The sequence below is a fragment of the Camponotus floridanus genome, unplaced genomic scaffold, assembly GCF_003227725.1.
Source record: "Camponotus floridanus strain SB8 unplaced genomic scaffold, Cflo_v7.5 scaffold38, whole genome shotgun sequence".
Taxonomy (NCBI): domain Eukaryota; kingdom Metazoa; phylum Arthropoda; class Insecta; order Hymenoptera; family Formicidae; genus Camponotus; species Camponotus floridanus.
This window is the reverse complement of record NW_020229525.1, coordinates 857,144-875,771: the sequence shown is the minus strand read 5'-3', so window position 1 is coordinate 875,771 and position 18,628 is coordinate 857,144. Positions and strand designations below refer to the sequence as shown.

General features: G+C 32.9%; 1 protein-coding gene across 5 annotated transcripts; it reads right to left on the bottom strand.

The window, feature by feature from the left end:
• Nucleotides 1-588: 588 nt before the first annotated feature.
• On the bottom strand, nucleotides 589-17,283 carry LOC105249534 (chondroitin sulfate synthase 1). 5 transcript variants are annotated; one of them, XM_025411177.1, is made up of 9 exons: nucleotides 17,218-17,283; nucleotides 16,448-17,119; nucleotides 15,798-15,994; nucleotides 11,063-11,155; nucleotides 9,302-10,277; nucleotides 5,666-5,806; nucleotides 5,143-5,323; nucleotides 2,559-2,915; nucleotides 589-2,061 (listed from the first exon to the last, which is right to left on the bottom strand). In XM_025411177.1, exons 5-9 carry the CDS (start codon nucleotides 10,112-10,114, stop codon nucleotides 1,103-1,105), a joined length of 2,451 nt encoding a protein of 816 aa, XP_025266962.1. In that variant the 5' UTR covers nucleotides 10,115-10,277; nucleotides 11,063-11,155; nucleotides 15,798-15,994; nucleotides 16,448-17,119; nucleotides 17,218-17,283; the 3' UTR covers nucleotides 589-1,102. The 5 variants fall into 5 exon arrangements, with proteins under 5 accessions (XP_025266962.1, XP_019882609.2, XP_019882615.2 ...); XM_020027050.2 differs by lacking the exon at nucleotides 15,798-15,994; XM_020027056.2 differs by lacking the exons at nucleotides 11,063-11,155; nucleotides 15,798-15,994.
• Nucleotides 17,284-18,628: the final 1,345 nt, after the last annotated feature.

Genomic DNA, 18,628 nt, shown 5'->3' with positions numbered 1-18,628 from the left:
ACGATAAACTTTTAACAATTAATTATATGTGATATTAATTTATTTAAAATAAAATTTATTAATATCTATATTTCATTACACTTATATAAACAGTTTAAATAATTAAATTTTTGTTTTTCAAATAATAATATGTAAGAAAATATCGTCAATAATATTTACATATCATATTTTATTTTTGAAGAGTGACAAAGAGGAGAAAATATTATTAATTTTATGATGTTATTACTTAACACATAAGAATTTTGTTCAATAAAGCGTATATTATATTCTGACTGTAGAATGATAATTTAAAAGTATCTACATTTCCAGATTAATAATACATAAATTTACGAAAAAAATTTATAAAAGGCACGATAATATCACATTTATTTATAATATTCAAACTTACTTTCTAAGCTGATGATTTTATAAAATGTATATGTGATTACATTTAATTCCTAAAAATATTGGCAATTGTAACTGTAAAAATACATCAATACATATGAAAAAGTATGTCAATTTATTTTCAACAATTTTTCCGTTCGATAAAAAAGATCGTTTGACAATAAAGAATAATATCGTTTAACTATAAAGAATAATATCGTTTTATATAAATTAGCAACGAAAAATGGAAATTATTTTTCATAAAATTCTACTAATATGTAACTTGTGACTTTGGTGATTTTCATTGACTCTTCCAGATCTATTCTTTCCGAATATCATTACACATAATATCTTCATAATCAAAACTTTGCGCTCTCAATCAAAGCTTTGATACGTTATATACATTTTGCCACGCAGTGAATCATTAGAGTGCATTAATCTTTATTTGTTCGTCTCACACAATCTCGCACTCTATATTTACAATACTTAAATAATGACGAAATATTCTGGCACCGAAGTTCAGAACGTCCGATAGTTCATCGACACATTATAAGATGAACCCCACGACTAAAACCAAAATGTAACAAGAAAAATATTTTTTATCTTGATGGGATACATATTATTTACAGATCCCTTATATAATTTATAATAAAATTAAAGTAAATTGTTTCTCAGAACAATATTATTTTCGATAGCCCATTTCACAGATTTTATCACTTTTATTTCACAGACTCGAAGATTAACCAGCAGGATTAGTCCTCTTTTGTCTCCTCTCTTTGGCAAAGCGCAATATGTTCGGATTAGCGTAAATCATACCAGCTAAAGTCTCGACCCCGGCATATGTGTCAGTCTTGGATCCAATGCACATGGACAATTGCAGGTTAGCAAGCTCCCTGCTGCATTCTATTTCATGATACACGTGCACAAGATGTCTGTCCGCTGCCCTGAAGACATCGACATCCGATTTTACCGCCTTCTCGAAAAATTCCACGTCCTCCTTGCCCCATCCCTGAATCGAGAGATCCAGACCGCCCACGATTTGATAATCTCTCTTATATAGAGAGACGATTCCGAATCCATATTGCCTCCAGTGTCCAGAGATCTCATTTATGATAAACTTGTCTTGCTTTGCGGTCTTACCATAAATTACCTTGGGATCATATTGGCTGAAAACGATCGGAAAGTACATTCTCCGACCTGGTAGTGTGTTCAATCGTATCCTATTCAATGCCGAACTCGTGAATACTATGTCCACGTCGATGAACAACATCAGATCATCGGCCTGTAGTTTCGACACACCCAAATCTAAGGCTTTGGCTCTGGAAAAATCTCCGGAAATTGGCAGAATCTCTATGTTGGCAGTGCGATATTTGTACTTGAGCCGCTCGATCAGATCTATCGTCTTGTTGAAAGAGTTTTCGCTTTTGTGCGGATAAAGTACGACGAGCAGAGCCGTCTTTTCACCGCTAGTCAAACAGATGTCTTCGTAATTCTGAAGAAACCTTTGGAAGATTTCGTAGCGACCTGACAGAGGTACGATAAAATTGATAGTCTTGCTTCGTATCGAATCTTCTTCTTCTTCCGAGTTAAAATTCAGGTTTAGAAAGCCACGATGAAATAAACTGTGAATAGACTTATCATCTGATTTCTGACGAGATTGGACCTCAACGCCATTTACTGTCTCGCGTATCTCTAATCCTGCAAAAATATTTACGGTAAGTGCTTAAATAGTTACTATTTTAATATGTTATTTAAAATATTTATCATGAATTTAATCAGTACAGTAAGTATCAGTACATAAGTATTAGACTGTGTAACTAAATTTTAAACAAAATAATTTATTTATTTATAATTATAAATTATTATTATCTTTTCAATTACTATTACTTTTGATTACATAAAGTATAAAAATTTAAATCCTTTATTTTATTATATAAATTTTAATTCAAGTTTTTTAGTCGTTTAAACAGTGTTTCTTTTTGGCTACTATCTTTAAATATATTATACAATTTTCTTATTTAATATGAAATGCAAAAAATCTCATGTGAATATAAAATAGATTGATTAATTTTCTAAAATGTATTAGAAACTTTATAAGAATATTTTTACTCATGATTGTAAAATTCTAATATGTATATAATTGTAATAAGAAGCAAGAAAGAATCAGAGGAATATAAAAATATTGATGAAAATACCAGTGAAATGTTGATGGAGATAAATGTGTCGTCTGACGGGAAGAGTGACTTTCCTGCCCCGGTACTTCCGATAAACTAATAGAAGATCTAATATAGTGTCGGCTCCATAAGAGTTTACCCTTCTATATCCATAAAGAGCCGATCGTTCCTCGACAACGCGACCGCGCTGCCGCGAATAGGAATTAATGGAAGCCATGACCTCTCTTGTGATATCTTCCAAACCCTCCTTGATGTCGCTATGAATACGTCGCCTTGGATTAGAATCGGTCAAACTATATTCCAGCCTTGAAAGGAAGTCCCACGGAATCACTTCGTCGCTCGTCGTCGGTTTGAATGAGCGTAAACTCGCTGGCACACCTGTGCAAACAAGATTTTTTTATTTAACGAATCAATGAATACGACTGGTTTTCTTAATTAGCATCAATTATCAAAAAACTGCGTCTTTTAAAAAAAATGCGTGATATGGCAAAATGAAGTTTAAAGTTGGTCAGTAATTGAAAAAATTCTTGTAAAAAATATTTTAATGAAAATTATTTAAAATTTATTACGATAATTTCCCTTTAACTCCATATTTGATATTTAATTATATATCACAATATTTTGTTATCTAAGGTAAATTATTTAAAGAATTCTTAAAATAAATTATTTAAAGAATTCTTATTTTTTCATTTAAAAGTATAAAATTAGATTAAAGTAATTTTCAAAGTATATAAATTTAATTTCACATAATCAATTTCTTTTAACATTTTTTACAAAAATATACTTGTAATATATTTATAATCTGTTATTTAAATTCAAAATAATTTATAAACCAATTAATCAAGAAAGATTTCGTTTTGAAGATAGAAGATGACATACAATTTTATTCTTACAACAATCGATTATTTTAAATTACATGCTATTAAAAGCTTACTTTGCATCAAAAATTACGAACATAATAATATTAAAAATATAACATAATAATATTAAAAATATAATATAATAATATTAAAAAATCACAACGAATTAATTAGGAGAAGCAAGCAAATGTGGTAATTTCCTTTAAGATCTCAATGTTCCTTGAACCGAGAATTCAAATGCAATTGCATCGCTATGCTCACCTCCATTTTCAGTCGGTTAATTTAGATTTATAGCAGATTCTTATATAGATCAGAATTATGTAGATCAATGCTCTAATACAGTAATCGCATAAATCTGCGGAAGATATAGGAAATAAAAGTGATTGAAATAATAATGATGAATCTTTTTCAATCATTTTACGTCGAAATCGAATCGAAATTATGCTCATTTCATATCTTTATACTACATCAGTCATCAATTTGCATAAGCCAATTCAACTGAGTAGATTTATCAATAAAGATTGTCTACTTCACGATCATTGACTTAATCGCATTTGCAAATATTTCAAAGATAGATTAAACAATATTTGATTTTGTGAATTTTTTATAAGTAAATTTTTTTATGAATAAATCAATAATTACTTTTCTAAAATCTTTCAAATCTTTGAATATTTCTTTACTTCTATCACTTTCTCTTACCAACATATTATCATTAACAATGTAATTCTTCTTTAATATTAAATTATAAAAAGTTATTTTAACATTCCTTTTTTTTTCTTAGAAAGCTCCAATTGTTTTTCGCAAAAATTGAAAACGGAGATATGCATGTGCATAAATACATGTATAATCTATTACTAATTAAACTACAAACAATGTAGAAAAAGGAATTCAATGATTGTTAAGCATGTTTCTTGATTTCAAAGATAAGAAATTCTCAAGATACATCATAATAAGATACGCATAAATTCAATCTAAGATTTATAATCTATGCATTTGTTGTAGGGATTCTGTGGTAAAACCAAGAACGAGACACGGTGAAATGTAACACCAAGAAGATCCAACGTGATGATAAATACAAAGTTATGCATCGCGATTCTCTCTCGACTCTCCGCAAGATTGCATATCCGGTTTCAAATAGGTTTATAATCCCTTCCTCCCTCTCTCTTTGATGCGGTGTCCCGATGGTATGTCGCGTATAGTTATCCATGCATACGTTAAATGCGGAAGCGTTAATTTAATAGCGATATGCAGTAAAAGTTATATACGCGATGAAAAAGTGCGGGTTATTATCATTCTGAAGATATTTCATGCTTCCAGAGATCGCAGGAATGTTGATAGACAGAAAACAATGATGCAAACCAGTGTGGAAAATTATGTAAAATAAAACATTGTAACACAGAAAATTTAAAAAATAAACCGTTGTTATTTTTTAGTCATATGTTTATAAGTCTGTTAATATTTATATTTTTCTTGTTGACTATTTACAATTTGAAAATAATTAGTAAACGTATCTAGAAGAAAGTGTTTGTTGAGTTACAAAGCTTTGCTTGTTGTATTGCAAAACTGTATAATATTGATTTAAGATAGATACAAAAAATTCGTGGATATTTTTATAATCTAAAAAGTAATAAATTTTTAACTGTTTAATGACTCATAACATAGGCTCTATCCTCTTTCTCTTTTTATAAGCTGTGTAATATACATATAGATGCATGTAGAGTCGGATAGCGGAAGCGAGAAATCACCTAGTATGTCCGTGTCGCCGGGGTAATCTTCGGAATTAGGATCAACCGGAAAAAGACGTACACCATCCGCTATTTTATAATTTCTTAAGGTTTCAAGATTGACTCCCAATTCCTGAGCCATCGTATGAATGTCTCTGTGCAGGTGAATCCTCTCTTGCTGCAGATCTTGTATTCGCAGTCCCTGTAAAATTTTAGAATTTAAAACCAATCAACAGAGAATTATAGAAAATATTATGTATACGTAATGATAATTTTAATATAACGGATAATTTAATATAACGGATAATTTTAATATAACGGATAATTTAATATAAAATTTTAATAAAACTTTATAATAGCAATAATCTGACAGTAAATATACAATTTGAAAAAAAAAAAAAAAAAAAAGCGATTCTCCTTCGCATCGTTCATGCAACGTTACTGGTTACACGTATAACGGTTATCAACAGGTTATTCTACAGTTATAGATAAAATGTAACCAGCTTTTCCTGTAATTATTGTAATTATAATACTTGACACTAACCCTCATATAATTGTGCAGCCTGTACATGTGAGGCGCGCTTTTTACAGGATGCAAAGTAATGGCACGATGAACTTCCTTTTTCTTGAGATTTCCGGTAAATGCTTGAACCCCGCTGCTATTGTGATAAAGAATGGACTGCATCTACGGCAATAGATAGATTACAAATATATGCGTGAATGATGAGTTTCGAGAGCAAACAGATAAAGATATGATCGTACCTATTTATTTTGATGCAGAATAATTATTTTCATTATTTTTTATGATAAGATTAGAATCAATATATTAAAAAAAAAATTATCATCTCCGATTTTATTCTTTAACTTCGCAAATCATATTCTTCTATCTTTAAAATTCAGAGAAATTAAATAAATAAATTGTAAAAAATTTCTTAAGTAGATAATTAAAATAGTGCAGACGAAATCTTTCGTGTCGAAACTTGCAGGGTCTCTCTTATTCGATAATCCTCGATCGACGCGTGGCCGAAACTTTAAGAACGACAAATTACTCGATTGAATAGCGCTCTCGCTTAATCATCGTGACAATGGTATCGCGTCTGTCGATTTCGCGCGAGACAGCTGTATTCGAGCTCCGAATGTCTAAAATGCACGCACAAGCGAGCCTCGACAAATGGCAATTAGCACCGACAGAAGCGGAGTTAAAGTACGAATTTCCTGCCTGTGTATTGCACTACGACCTACTATAATTACTGTTAAGAACGTTCGTTATTGTGTGCGCTATGTCTCGCCCGAAATGTCGAACCCGCGAAGCGTGTTAAGCCCGATACTGGGTGTGGTGGCTTCTTGTTTCACAGAGTTACGTCGGCGGTTTTTCAGTTAATGACAAGCACGTCGCTTGCTCCAATAGTTATCACAATGTAAAAAAAAATTCCTATGCTTTTTAGTTCCTCTTTTAATAAAATGTGAATTTCGTCAAATTCTAAATCTTCAAATTAAAAAATCATTGAAAAAACGCGAAATAATGGTTGAAAATTTCTGAAATGTTTTCATATTTTTTTGATTCTGCAAAAATTTAGTTCTATTTAATTTAATCATGTATCTATATTTTTCATTTATTTACACACATTTATATTATAATATATTATAATATATTTCAACAGTTCACAGTTCACAGTTTATATTGAAATATATTTCAACAGTAAATATAATTCTAAAGATTACAAATGCAAATCTCGAGATTAGATTTATTCTGAAGTTGTATAACCTTCTGTATACATTTCTGAGGAATCGTGATTCCAGAATAATGTTTTCCCTTTAAAATACCCATGTTTTATTCATTCATTTCATGGAACATCGTGAAAGAGATTTGATAAGATCACTGATTTAATATTTCATTCAACTTTCGCTATCGCCGCTAAAGACCCCCCTAATTTCGCGGAATTAACGTCATAGCGCGTTGTTGATCTTTCCGACGCGCATAATTAAAAAGCAGTAACAAAGGCATTGCCGAGCTCGTAAATCCCTTATCGAATCTCGCGCAGGCCTCGATTAATCAATCGCGGCGTGCATTAAACGCGTAAAAATTGCCAGCGTGCAAACACAGCAGAGTGTAGGCGTAGCTCGCGTGTCGCACACACGCACTGATTGTTAAGTGTTTCGACCTTACGTCGAGTGTCAAGACAGCAACGAATAGCTCTCCAGGCACTGGGTTAGCAGGCTACGATTTGTTCGGATCTTAACGAGTAACATCCTCATCTCCGTGCACTTTACCTTTCATTCGTGCATCGTACGGCATAGTAATATCACCACAATGCGTGTCACATCGAGATGCACCCACGCAAGTGCATAGGCAATCACAATCCATGCTCGCATTCGTAACAAAACAATACTATCTTTATGTATTTCCTTTGAATATAAAGGATGTCATATTAATAAATTATCATTAATAATAAATTATTAAGTATATATGTGTGTGTTTGCACAGATTCCTTCGAATCTTTCGATGTCAATTTGTATGCGATTTTAATTAAGACATATCCATAGAGCATTGAATAAATTATTATAAAATAATTTATTATAAATAATTATTATAAATATATTATTATTATAAATTATTATTATTGTAAAATAAATTATTATAAATAATTATTATAAATATTATTGTAAAATTTCGCATTTTTTTATTAATTTCACGAAGCTCCTGTTTCATCTCGAAATATGTTTTTTTTTTCTGCAGATCTCTCTTTAAAGATTCGCGCATCAATTCTATTTGATTATCGCGACATGCGTCGAAGGTTCAAGCACTTCGTGGCGTAAATTGTTACTTAAGCGGTACAACCGAGTATCAAGATGGAGAAGAATGGTCTCCATCTGGCCACTAGGTTAGCAGGGTACGATTCACTTTTACTTAACGACAAACATCCTCATCTTTGTGTGCATCGTACTTTCCGCACCTAATTCGTCTAATGGCGAATACCCGGGCTACATAATGCAACATGCATGCGTAGAGTATTTAAACCTGTAAATATACGACACACTAGGCGTACACCCGTTATGTGAACATTGCGCTCTGATTCCTGATTATATAACACATTACGCGAAATCCGTAGTTTAACGGTGAAAAAGAAAATTAATTATGTGATATAAATATTCTAAGATTACACGCGAAGAAACGCGCGAAGAGATCTCAATTAACGATTGCGAAACGTGTATCAGAAAATTTAAAAAAATGATTTGATCGCTAATTGTAACACATGTCTAATCCGTATTAATCAACAAATCGTTAGGCGTTTCTGCGGGTTCGTGCACGCAAGAGAATCTTTGAGACGAGGAAAAAAGAATCAGACCAAAATAATTTCGATATCGCGGGACAATACAAAAGATAAAATAATCACATGGTTTGTAGAATTTTAAGAGTGGAAAAAACCTATGCTTTATGTAGTATATATATACTCTACTTTTTTTATAAATATAATAGCAGAATTAAATTAATATAAGAAATTGTAAAAAATAGTGAATAAATATAATAATAAAAAAATAATATAAATTAATTATACAAAGATTAAATTCTATGCTAATTATATGAAGATTAAATTCTATACTAATCGATTTATCAGGATGTTAAATATATATCAGTTGCCGAAATCGAAATTTCATTGAAGTTCATGTTATCATGTCGATCTTAAAAAATAAACGACGTGAATCAGTTGAGTATGTGTGAAATCAAAGTGCAATAATGATAATCAACGAGATAACATTTAGTAAGTACTTTACGATAAGATAAAAAATATTCAAATAATTATCGTATAATGCATCGTATTTTTAGCAATAAAACGAACGAATCGATAGACTGCGATACATATGTTCTTTAATTTAATTTAATTTTTATTTATAAATATATTATTATTTATTTTTCTTGATTCACAATATTTTTGAAAGATGCATTATTTGCTATCAATAGATTTTATCATAGGGTTTGAAAATATTCTCTAAAAATATCTTCTCTTCGAAAGATAAAATTTGAAAAAGATAGATTACTCTTATGAGAAACTATCTCTTCGCTGCACTTTATCGTACTCGTTACTTTGTAAATAAATATTCTCTTATCAGTTACGTTTTATCTGCATACAATCACACCAATGTTACTTTTCTATATGCATCAGAATCGAGAAACGATTACCTCGTAACTCCAAGTGCAGGGAATCCCGGCATATTTTTTCACGCATCTACCTAGCTCGACGTCCTCATGCGTGGTGTACAAATGGCGCAGGCAGTATTTGATGTGCGGTACGATCCTTGCGAGCGTCTCTCTGGATAGCACCACTCCGGGACCACCCATACAGAAATTCTCATCATATTCCAAGGATAGCAGGCCAAATTCTTCCGAATTGCCTCTACCGGCTTGTCCGATGTACATCGCCCTTCTGGAATCGACGGATCTCAACAGCTTCTCCAACCGATCTGTCCTTACGTACACATCGTCGTCTGCCCTCAAGAACCACTCGAAGCGATCGCCGAAGTTGCTCCACATGTACTCCAACATCATGAAGGATTTCTTTTGCGGCGGATAGGTATCGTCCACTCGCGGAAGAGGCACCAACGGCAAATCAGGGCAGTTTTCAGGTACCGTTGACGATTCCGACGAGAAGAAGGCTATCTTGCCGGGTAACTCCTTGCCCCAGGTTTCGTAGACAGCCTTGGCTCGCGTGTCCAGGTACTTTTGAGCCGTCATTACACCCACGAACAACAGATTCGAGGTGGAGCTGTTGATTCGTTCGTCGTCCTTTAACCTTGGTATGTTTCGGACCGACGCTTTTGGCGGTGACCGTAAACCGGGCATGGAGGTCCAGATGGTGAGCTGTTGTTGATTGGAGACAGTCAAACGGTAGCTGAGGATCAGAAAACCTAGAATCAGGCCTACAAAGAGGCCCAGAAAGGCGCTGCCCACTCCACGCCGTTTCCGCATCACTGGGTGGTACGTCACCTCTCCCATTTGCGTTCTTCAGGAGTCCCTGGATCCTCGGTCGGATTCATCCTCGTCATGGCACCCGCCATTGCCGTTTCAATAATTAACCCTGCCAGAAAATATCCCTTGGGCAATCCCATCGTTCCCATCGCTGCTAAAACGGAAGGACTGCCTTCAAGATGTGGAACATCTGTGAATAAAATCCGTTCTGCGTTATTTTAGATAGTAAATTTTTTAAAACGAAATATTTTTTCTTCTTAATTTTTTATATTAGCTTGTTGATCTATTTTCTCTCGCTCTTTCTCTTTCTCTCTCTCTCTCTTTCAAAGATTACATTTTTAATTACATTTTTATCGTTATATAGTTTCTATTATTTTCTTTCTCTTTCTCCCTCTCTCTTTCAAAGATTACATTTTTAATTACATTTTTATCGTTATACAGTTTCTATTATTTTTTGCTAAATATTTCAATTTTATTTTTAGAACTCTTTTACCAATTGATCAATGTAAGTAAATATTAAAATATGTTATAAGCTTTTTATCGTAAATTACTCTTTATATCGAAGATAGCATAATTACTATAAATTATACGTGTGTATGATAATTATTATATACAAGGTACATTATTTAAATATTTTATTATATTTTATAATAAATATATTAATATGTTAATACACATTACAGATTTTAAATAAAATAAAAAATATTTTTCGGCAGAATAAATGGAATTTTGTCTTAGAAAAGAGAGAAGCAATGTGTTTAAAGCCTTCAACGAATTCCGTGAATAAAGGCCTTGATTTACGTTTCGTGTGATTCGTAAAGTAAACTTTGACTGTTTGACGTTTCTTTTCACGAAACTGCCTTTTAGTCGGTTAGTTATTCCCCTTTTACTCAAGAACCGCAAAATCTATTTTCGTTGCATCAATATTCAGTAACTTTAATAATTATATTTGTTAAATATATAAGCTAAACTCACATCAAATCTTTGCTTCAACGTGAAGAATCGCCATATCATGCTAAATCGATCTCGAAGAGATTGTGCGATCGAAATGCATCTGCGTGTGATAATCTAAAAACACAAGAAATTATAAATCTTAAAACGAGTCATCGAAAATTAATATTTACGAAGAATCCAATATGTACAGCTACGTGTAATTTTGAAGAACGAAATTGCAAACATATTAAGCAACAAAGACTCAAACCGACGTCAGCAATTAATACCCAGTCATTTTTCACCATCAAGCATTGTTTGCGCTTCATTATAACGCTAATCACGACATCAATAGAAGAGTATATTATTTTTTTATAGTTGCTTGATCTTAATAAAGCAAGGCCAATTAGTATTTAAGATAAGATTCCATATGTGTTTTCAATTATATTAATATATGTAACGCACTTATTATAAGTGCTATATTTTAGACGATTGCAATTATCATGTGTAATACTTATTATTAACTGATTATCTATAGAATAATAATTTTCTTAAGTTAAACAAAAATTCTAAGTCTTAATGGGATGCTGCAATTATCTGCGTGTCGCGCGAAATCGATGCAGATTGAAGAAAAAAATATTTTTGCATAATTAGATTTTTAATGCCCAGCACTAACCGTGACCTGCGATAACGAAAATGAGAACAAAGCAGGCTCTGTATACATATACATATATCTGGAAAGTCGTAAAATGTGCAGCGGATAAAACGGTGTGTCCAGAAATGAGAACCCGAAGCCGTTACAAGACTTTCTTCAGCGAATTAATCGCGTCGGTTCTGTTATTTTCCCGAGCCAAGAATACGACATTCCGTTTGCGAATCCGCAGATTTTATATATATATATATATATATATATATATATATATATAAAATAAGCATTTTGCATTATATCTGTAATCGAAGTAAATTTTGTTTACCAAATATTTTTATTAGATTTAAATATTAGACTTAAATGCGTCTTTCCTTCTCTCTGTCGCTTTAGTTATAATCGTACCAATGTTTGCAGTGGAAAAACAAATATTTGCTGATAAAATATTTTTTCAGCAAGCAATTTCTCACAGTAGACATTTTTGCGAACGTTTCATTTAAGAAGTAATGAGACTCGAAACGATTTTTACCGCAAAGTTTAAAAGAGACGATGCATTCATTTTCTGTCTGATTTAGAATCATAAATTGCACATTCGCCTCGTTATCCCAAATTTATTTCCTTCCAAATCGGCGTAGACAAAGACTCGATTCTTGGCGAAACCGGTTTCAGGTCAACTAATACATACGTATGTACGTATACATATCGACAATGTAACTGTGAATAATGAACTGCTCCTCGATGACTTTTTGCAATTCTGTCGAGCCACAAAGGTCGCACGCAAATGTATCGATATGTTTTCAACACTCGTGTCACCGCGAAAGAATAATTTGAAAAATTTTTTCAAATGTCTCGAGAGAAAATGTCAAATTAACATAATGTCACGTCCATTTGTATAATATTTAATATAACACGTGCGGAAATTTGTCTGACGTGATACTATTGATTTCTCGATGATATTTTAAATACCAAGGTTCTTCAAGATTCGATTCTTGAAGAAGGCAAAATAATGATCGAAAAAATCAAGATTGATTCTTCTGATGGACCCCCCCGATGGATAATTGAACTTATATAATAATACGTACTCTTCGCTAATTAATTATTTATAAGATCTTGTCCGACTATTATCGTCGATTGTTTCTAAGATGAGCGTTGCTTTCGCACGCTTACTTCCGTTCACACATATTATGCAAGAATAATTAGAGAGAGAGAGAGAGAGAGACAGAAAGAAAGAGATGCGTAATTTGCTCTTAAAAATTCTTTCAAAGATCAGTTAACTTATGCACAACGCAATTCAAATTTGCTCTAATTTAATGCTCAATTAGTTCATTTTTCTCGCATAATTTATTACATTATTCACGAATAATATGTATATTTAAAGTCATATTCCAATTATTTCTCATTAAACAAGTACGCAAAATATTTTTTTCTCATTAACATTATTATATATTATTATTTCGCTCAGAATAAAATAGATTTCATACTCTATCCTCACATTCATATGTCTTATAACGTCATAATAAATATAAAAAATTATAATTAAAATTATGATTATAAAAATTATAATAATCGCACAAATCACATATTTTTCACAAGAGAAAAAATAAAAAATTTGCACAGAAATATCATCGACAATCTTGCGCGCGTAAAATCACCAGGTGATACACAAAGGTAGAAATAATCGATAAGTAATTTATGGAAGAAGAAATGTAGAATATCAATTGCAACAACTCGTTACCCTTTCTGCGCTTCTTCCGGTATATTAGAAGGAGAAAAACAACAATCGGTCAGATGCAAGAACCGTTATGATCAAAAATCGCGCTCTGTCGACTCCTCAAGTCGACGCCGAAGAGAAGCTGCGGAGTAGCCGCGGACGCGGTAATCGCGATTTACACGCTCGACTCCTCAAATCGACGACAATCCCGGTGTTCTTCCCGTTAAAGGATACGTTCCGGAATGACGTGCGCGAACGAACTCGAGTAGAAGAACGTAAGAAAGGCGGGAGAACCGGTTTAAGCCAAAAGTCAGAGCCGAAGAGCGCCGCTAGATCGTGCGTTCGGAACGCGCGGCGTCTAGCTGATTACAAAACGAGGAAGCGAGGGTATATCGTATGCATTTTAGGTCAAGGTGGACCTTTAAAATGGAAATGGCAAACATACTAAATGCCACGATGAGAGATAGAGACGAGAAAGCGGATAAAGAAAGGATAAAGCGAAATCGCTGAAACCGTTGATCGAGAATTGCTCCGAAATTCACATTGATCGAATTAAATTCACTTTAATATTTCATTGCAAGAAAATTAATATTTTATATTAAAATATTATAATCTTAAGCATGAGAGAAAAAAATCAAAATTTATTTTCCATTAACAATTGAGTAATTCTCATGAATAATCCTTGTGTACTTTGTATTCGTGAAAACTTCTTTCAAGTGAGTCTGTTTGTTAAGTTGCGTCTATTTCTTTTGTGATTATGTAAAGATGGGTCATCATACATCATATGTCATATATCATAGATACATTGGCAACTTTCATAGATGTCGATTGCTTGGTAAAAGTGATGAAATAAATTTTTTTTTTTCAGTCTACAGTACAAATTAATCTTTCCTTATATCAAATCTTCTTATTTATATATCTTAGAGCTCTACTTTTATATATACATATAATTATAAACTCATCTAAATACTTATAAAAATCTTGATATTAATTAATTTCAAAAAATTAAATAAAATTAACATCGTCTGTCAAATTTCCAATCGTATTAATTTTAAATACATATATCTCATAAAAAAAATAACTGTAGGCTTTGAAAAAAATTTTGCCTTTCATCATCCTTCTTGTGAAAATTTCTAAAAATCCATAAGAGTTCGTAATCCGCACGTCAAGTGATATTACTGGAAGATTATGTTCCACGCATGTGGAGCTCTCGCGAATACGGTTGGTAGCGTCTTATAACAAAACGACCGAGTGTCTGGAGACGCATCGCGGTTAGTCAGCCGCGGAAATCGTCGGTTTACATTAACGACGGTGATGATTACACGCCCTTCAGCTCGAGCCGCAGTCGTTCGAGAGAAGAGAAGAGCCTTCTTCGCTAATTGTTCCCACAGACGGCGAGAATTGTTCGTCGGTCGACCGCAGATGACGGCTACGACCAGATTGTCGCGGTCATGGCACGGAATCGAAGAGGGGAAAGATTCGATCTTGATGAGCTGAAAGTCATCGACTCTTTCGCGGCTCGAGACACGACGGACGATATCTCTCTCCTCTCGCCATTCGTCAAATAACTTTATTTCTTATGCTCTACCAGATCCTCGTGGGAATATCCCGAATACTCTCACCGAATTTAATCTTATCTTACGCGTGTAAGTTTAAGTGGGTTCTCTCGAATAACTCGTTCGAGACGCCGGGTTTTATCGGGAACATATTTCCACCGGTGACTTGAGTTGTGCGATACGTGAGTTTAACTCGAACTTGAAATTTTATGTAATCTCTCTTATGTAATTTTAATTCTACTCCAATTTTTAAGTGAAGGATATTTTAAGCAAATGGAATATTATCTTGCAGTCATTGAAAAAATCGTACAATAATTGAATATAAAGTTTAATAATATTTAATATTTTTAGTATCACATATATATAATAATATTCATAAATCATCTTACTTTTATGAACAATTTATTCAATAATAACGAAAAATGATGCAAAAACTGATCTCCAAAGTTTTCTCCAAAATTTTTAATTTACAACCACAATTAAATAAATATTTTTGGATTTCTTCTTCCTGTTAAGAAACTATATAAAAAATAATAAATGAGAAAGTATATAAAAATTGGAAAAAAATTCAATATTAGAATTACATCTTGAAAAGGTACATTAATTCTGATTTACTGCATCTGATATATTATTCAATTCATCGATTAAATGAATGTAATAGATTAACAGCAATAAAAACGGAAAAATCGTTATATTACAAAGAATTGGTATTATAAAAGTAATTGAAAACCAAATATACATCGACTATGTAAATTCAATTTTCTTAAAAGAGTATAATAAGTTCATATATTTTCTTTCGTTACGTCATCTCCGCGTTTTCGTGAAATATGTAGAGGCAAAAATAAATCTTTCTCTGTAGAAACTTACTTTTTAGAACAAATGTTTTTTTTAAATCCACCCACCCACACTGTTTCCGTCCACGCACGTGGTGCTTTCACGACGAAAAAATGTCGCGCGCGCATTATAGTCTGCTCCAGCAAGCATAAACCATCACGAATCACAAAATCGAATCCATGAATTCATTCACAGACGACACTTTGTAAGCGCGAGTTTCGACAGCTCCTCTAAATAATCGATTTACTGTCGATTATTTTTTTTTTTATAATTCGATAATTTAATTTTAATCGACGCGACTTTAAAATGTAAATAAACATTTAAAGAAAAAGAAAAAGAAACTTTTAATTATGTAAGAGAAAAGACAAGAAAATGTTGCACCATCTTACAAAAAAAAAGAACAACTTTCTCATTTTAAAAAAATAAAGAAAAATAGAAAAATAATTTTTAGAAAAATAATTTTCTATATCAAAATCCGCGCATGATGAAAATTTCCAATAAATTAAAAGCCACTAAAAGAAACACATTTTATTCACATGTTACAAAAAAAACAATAACTGTGCATCGTATAATATCATCGCATTGTTTCTCCTAATTATTAAATTTCCAGAAGCCTGCGTGGCTTGACAAATGCGACGCGATCGCAATATTGGAGTAGATTCAATCAATCTGAAGAAACTTACGGAGATGTGGTGGGTCGAAAAATACCCTCGCCCACTCTGGAAATACGCGATCCGATTAAAAACCGGCGCGGAAGCGAGCGGCGGTGGCGGCGACCGCTTTTAAAATCGGGCCGAGGCTTGTGTTGCGAGCAGCAGGATGCCACCGCCGCGACTGAGAGGGACCAGAACCCAGAACCGGCAGCCACGGGAAGGCGGACGGACGGAGCGAGCGTGGAGCCCCAGACCGGGTGAACCGATTCGATGAGTCGAACGCGGCAAAGCCGAGGAGCTTTTCGACCGACGGGACTTCAAGCGACTCCCTCCTCTCCAGACCACTTTGTACGTCGGCCTGATGGTAACACATTGCTCGCAACCCGCCGCGAGAGCCGCTCCTGACCTGACCTCGACAATCTTCGACAGGCCGGTCGAATCTCCTCCCTCCGGCTCTTTTTCCGGTTGTACCCGAGCATTGCCGGAATTCCGCTTTTGAGATACATCATGCACCCAGGGTACGTTTCGGAGTAACAGATGGAGCGATCCGGACGTCAGATTTCGCAGATGATGATTGAACGAGCGAATGCGATTCTTTAAAGTTCATGCCCAAGATCAGAATATCCTCGCGTATTTGGAGTTTATTTTTCTTCAGCAAATTGTCGAAAGGAAGATCGTCATTCTTCACTTATTTTCCAATTCCTGCATCCGGTAATTTTGACAATTAAGTCTCAAGTTAAGATTCTAGTAAAGTATATTTTAAATTAACTTCAAATTTCACAAAAACAAGTGATACTTACGTGCCTTCTGTGTCTTTGCTGACATCCTATAGAATTGGTCAATCGATTTTAATCGCATCATATTCATATTTCATGTAAAACTGGAAGAATTGTACAAAGAATTAAAAAGGATACTGACAAACAAATTTAACTGAAGAAATTTCCTCAAATCATATTATATATTCAGTTATGCAAAGTTGCATAATTTTACGATTATATTCAACTTCAAAAAAAAGAACAAAATATTAAAACATCGAGATAAGTACAATTGAAAACAGACACAAATCAGATTTCTTGAATCTCTGCTGATGATTGTAGCAAAAACGATCATCGCATTAGGTTTAATTTGTATTTGCTGAATTATTATTTAAAATCCTTCTTATTGGATTTATTCTCGGATTGTGCAAGATGTCCTACGGGGTTAATACAATAACGATTACATACACAATGACAGTTTGCAAAACACCCAGCAGTCATCGACCACCGTACACGTATGATGAGTCATTTTCATTAATCGTAAGTTTACGAAGCGCATTCCGCTTTTCGAATGACACGGCATGTTTACAAGTTGATTGGATCATTAGAGAGATTCATTAATCCCATCCCTCACGGAAGTGCACGCGACAACACATGGAATATTTATATAAATATTCAATCATTCGATTCTCTCTCTGTCCTCGTCTATGATCACCGTACAATCTTCTATCGACAGTAGTCTATCGATTCATCTTGCAACGATCGCATCTGAATCTTTAATGAACCGGAAAATAGTGAATTGAAAGATCGACCAAACGTTTCTAAATAGCTTTGACATCTTCCATGTTTGACATCGCAACAGCGTGATAACGATGTTCCTTGACACCTTACAAATTGACTACAACAATTCGATAATTCGATTAAGTTAATTTCGATCGAGCGTGTAACTAATTTATCAACTATTTTCTCAATGTCATGTCTCTTTGGATTATTAATTGTACTTGAATTGACGATATTAATTATAGATATAATTGTAAAATTGTTACATTAGTCATAAAGCGATAATACAATACTTTGACTTATCACACAAAAAAAAAAGCATCAAATCAAAACTTATATACTTAAACTAACGCGTTCATTGTTTCGTATATACGCAACAATTTATAATCTTCTTAGAAGAATATAATAATTTTAAATTTTAACAATATTCTAGTCTTATTTTAATATTGTAATTATTACCTCAAGAATATATAATTATTTAATTCTACTTTAAGAAAATTATAATCTTTGATTTAAAAATGTTATTTTTTATCCAACATTGTTTCTTTCCATTCAAGAAAATTAAATCATAAGAATATATTTTTCTTGATTCAAATTTATTATATAAACTAGCTTCATTCAAGCAATTATATTTTTCTTTAATTAAATTTAATTTTTCTTTAATATAATCTCATTT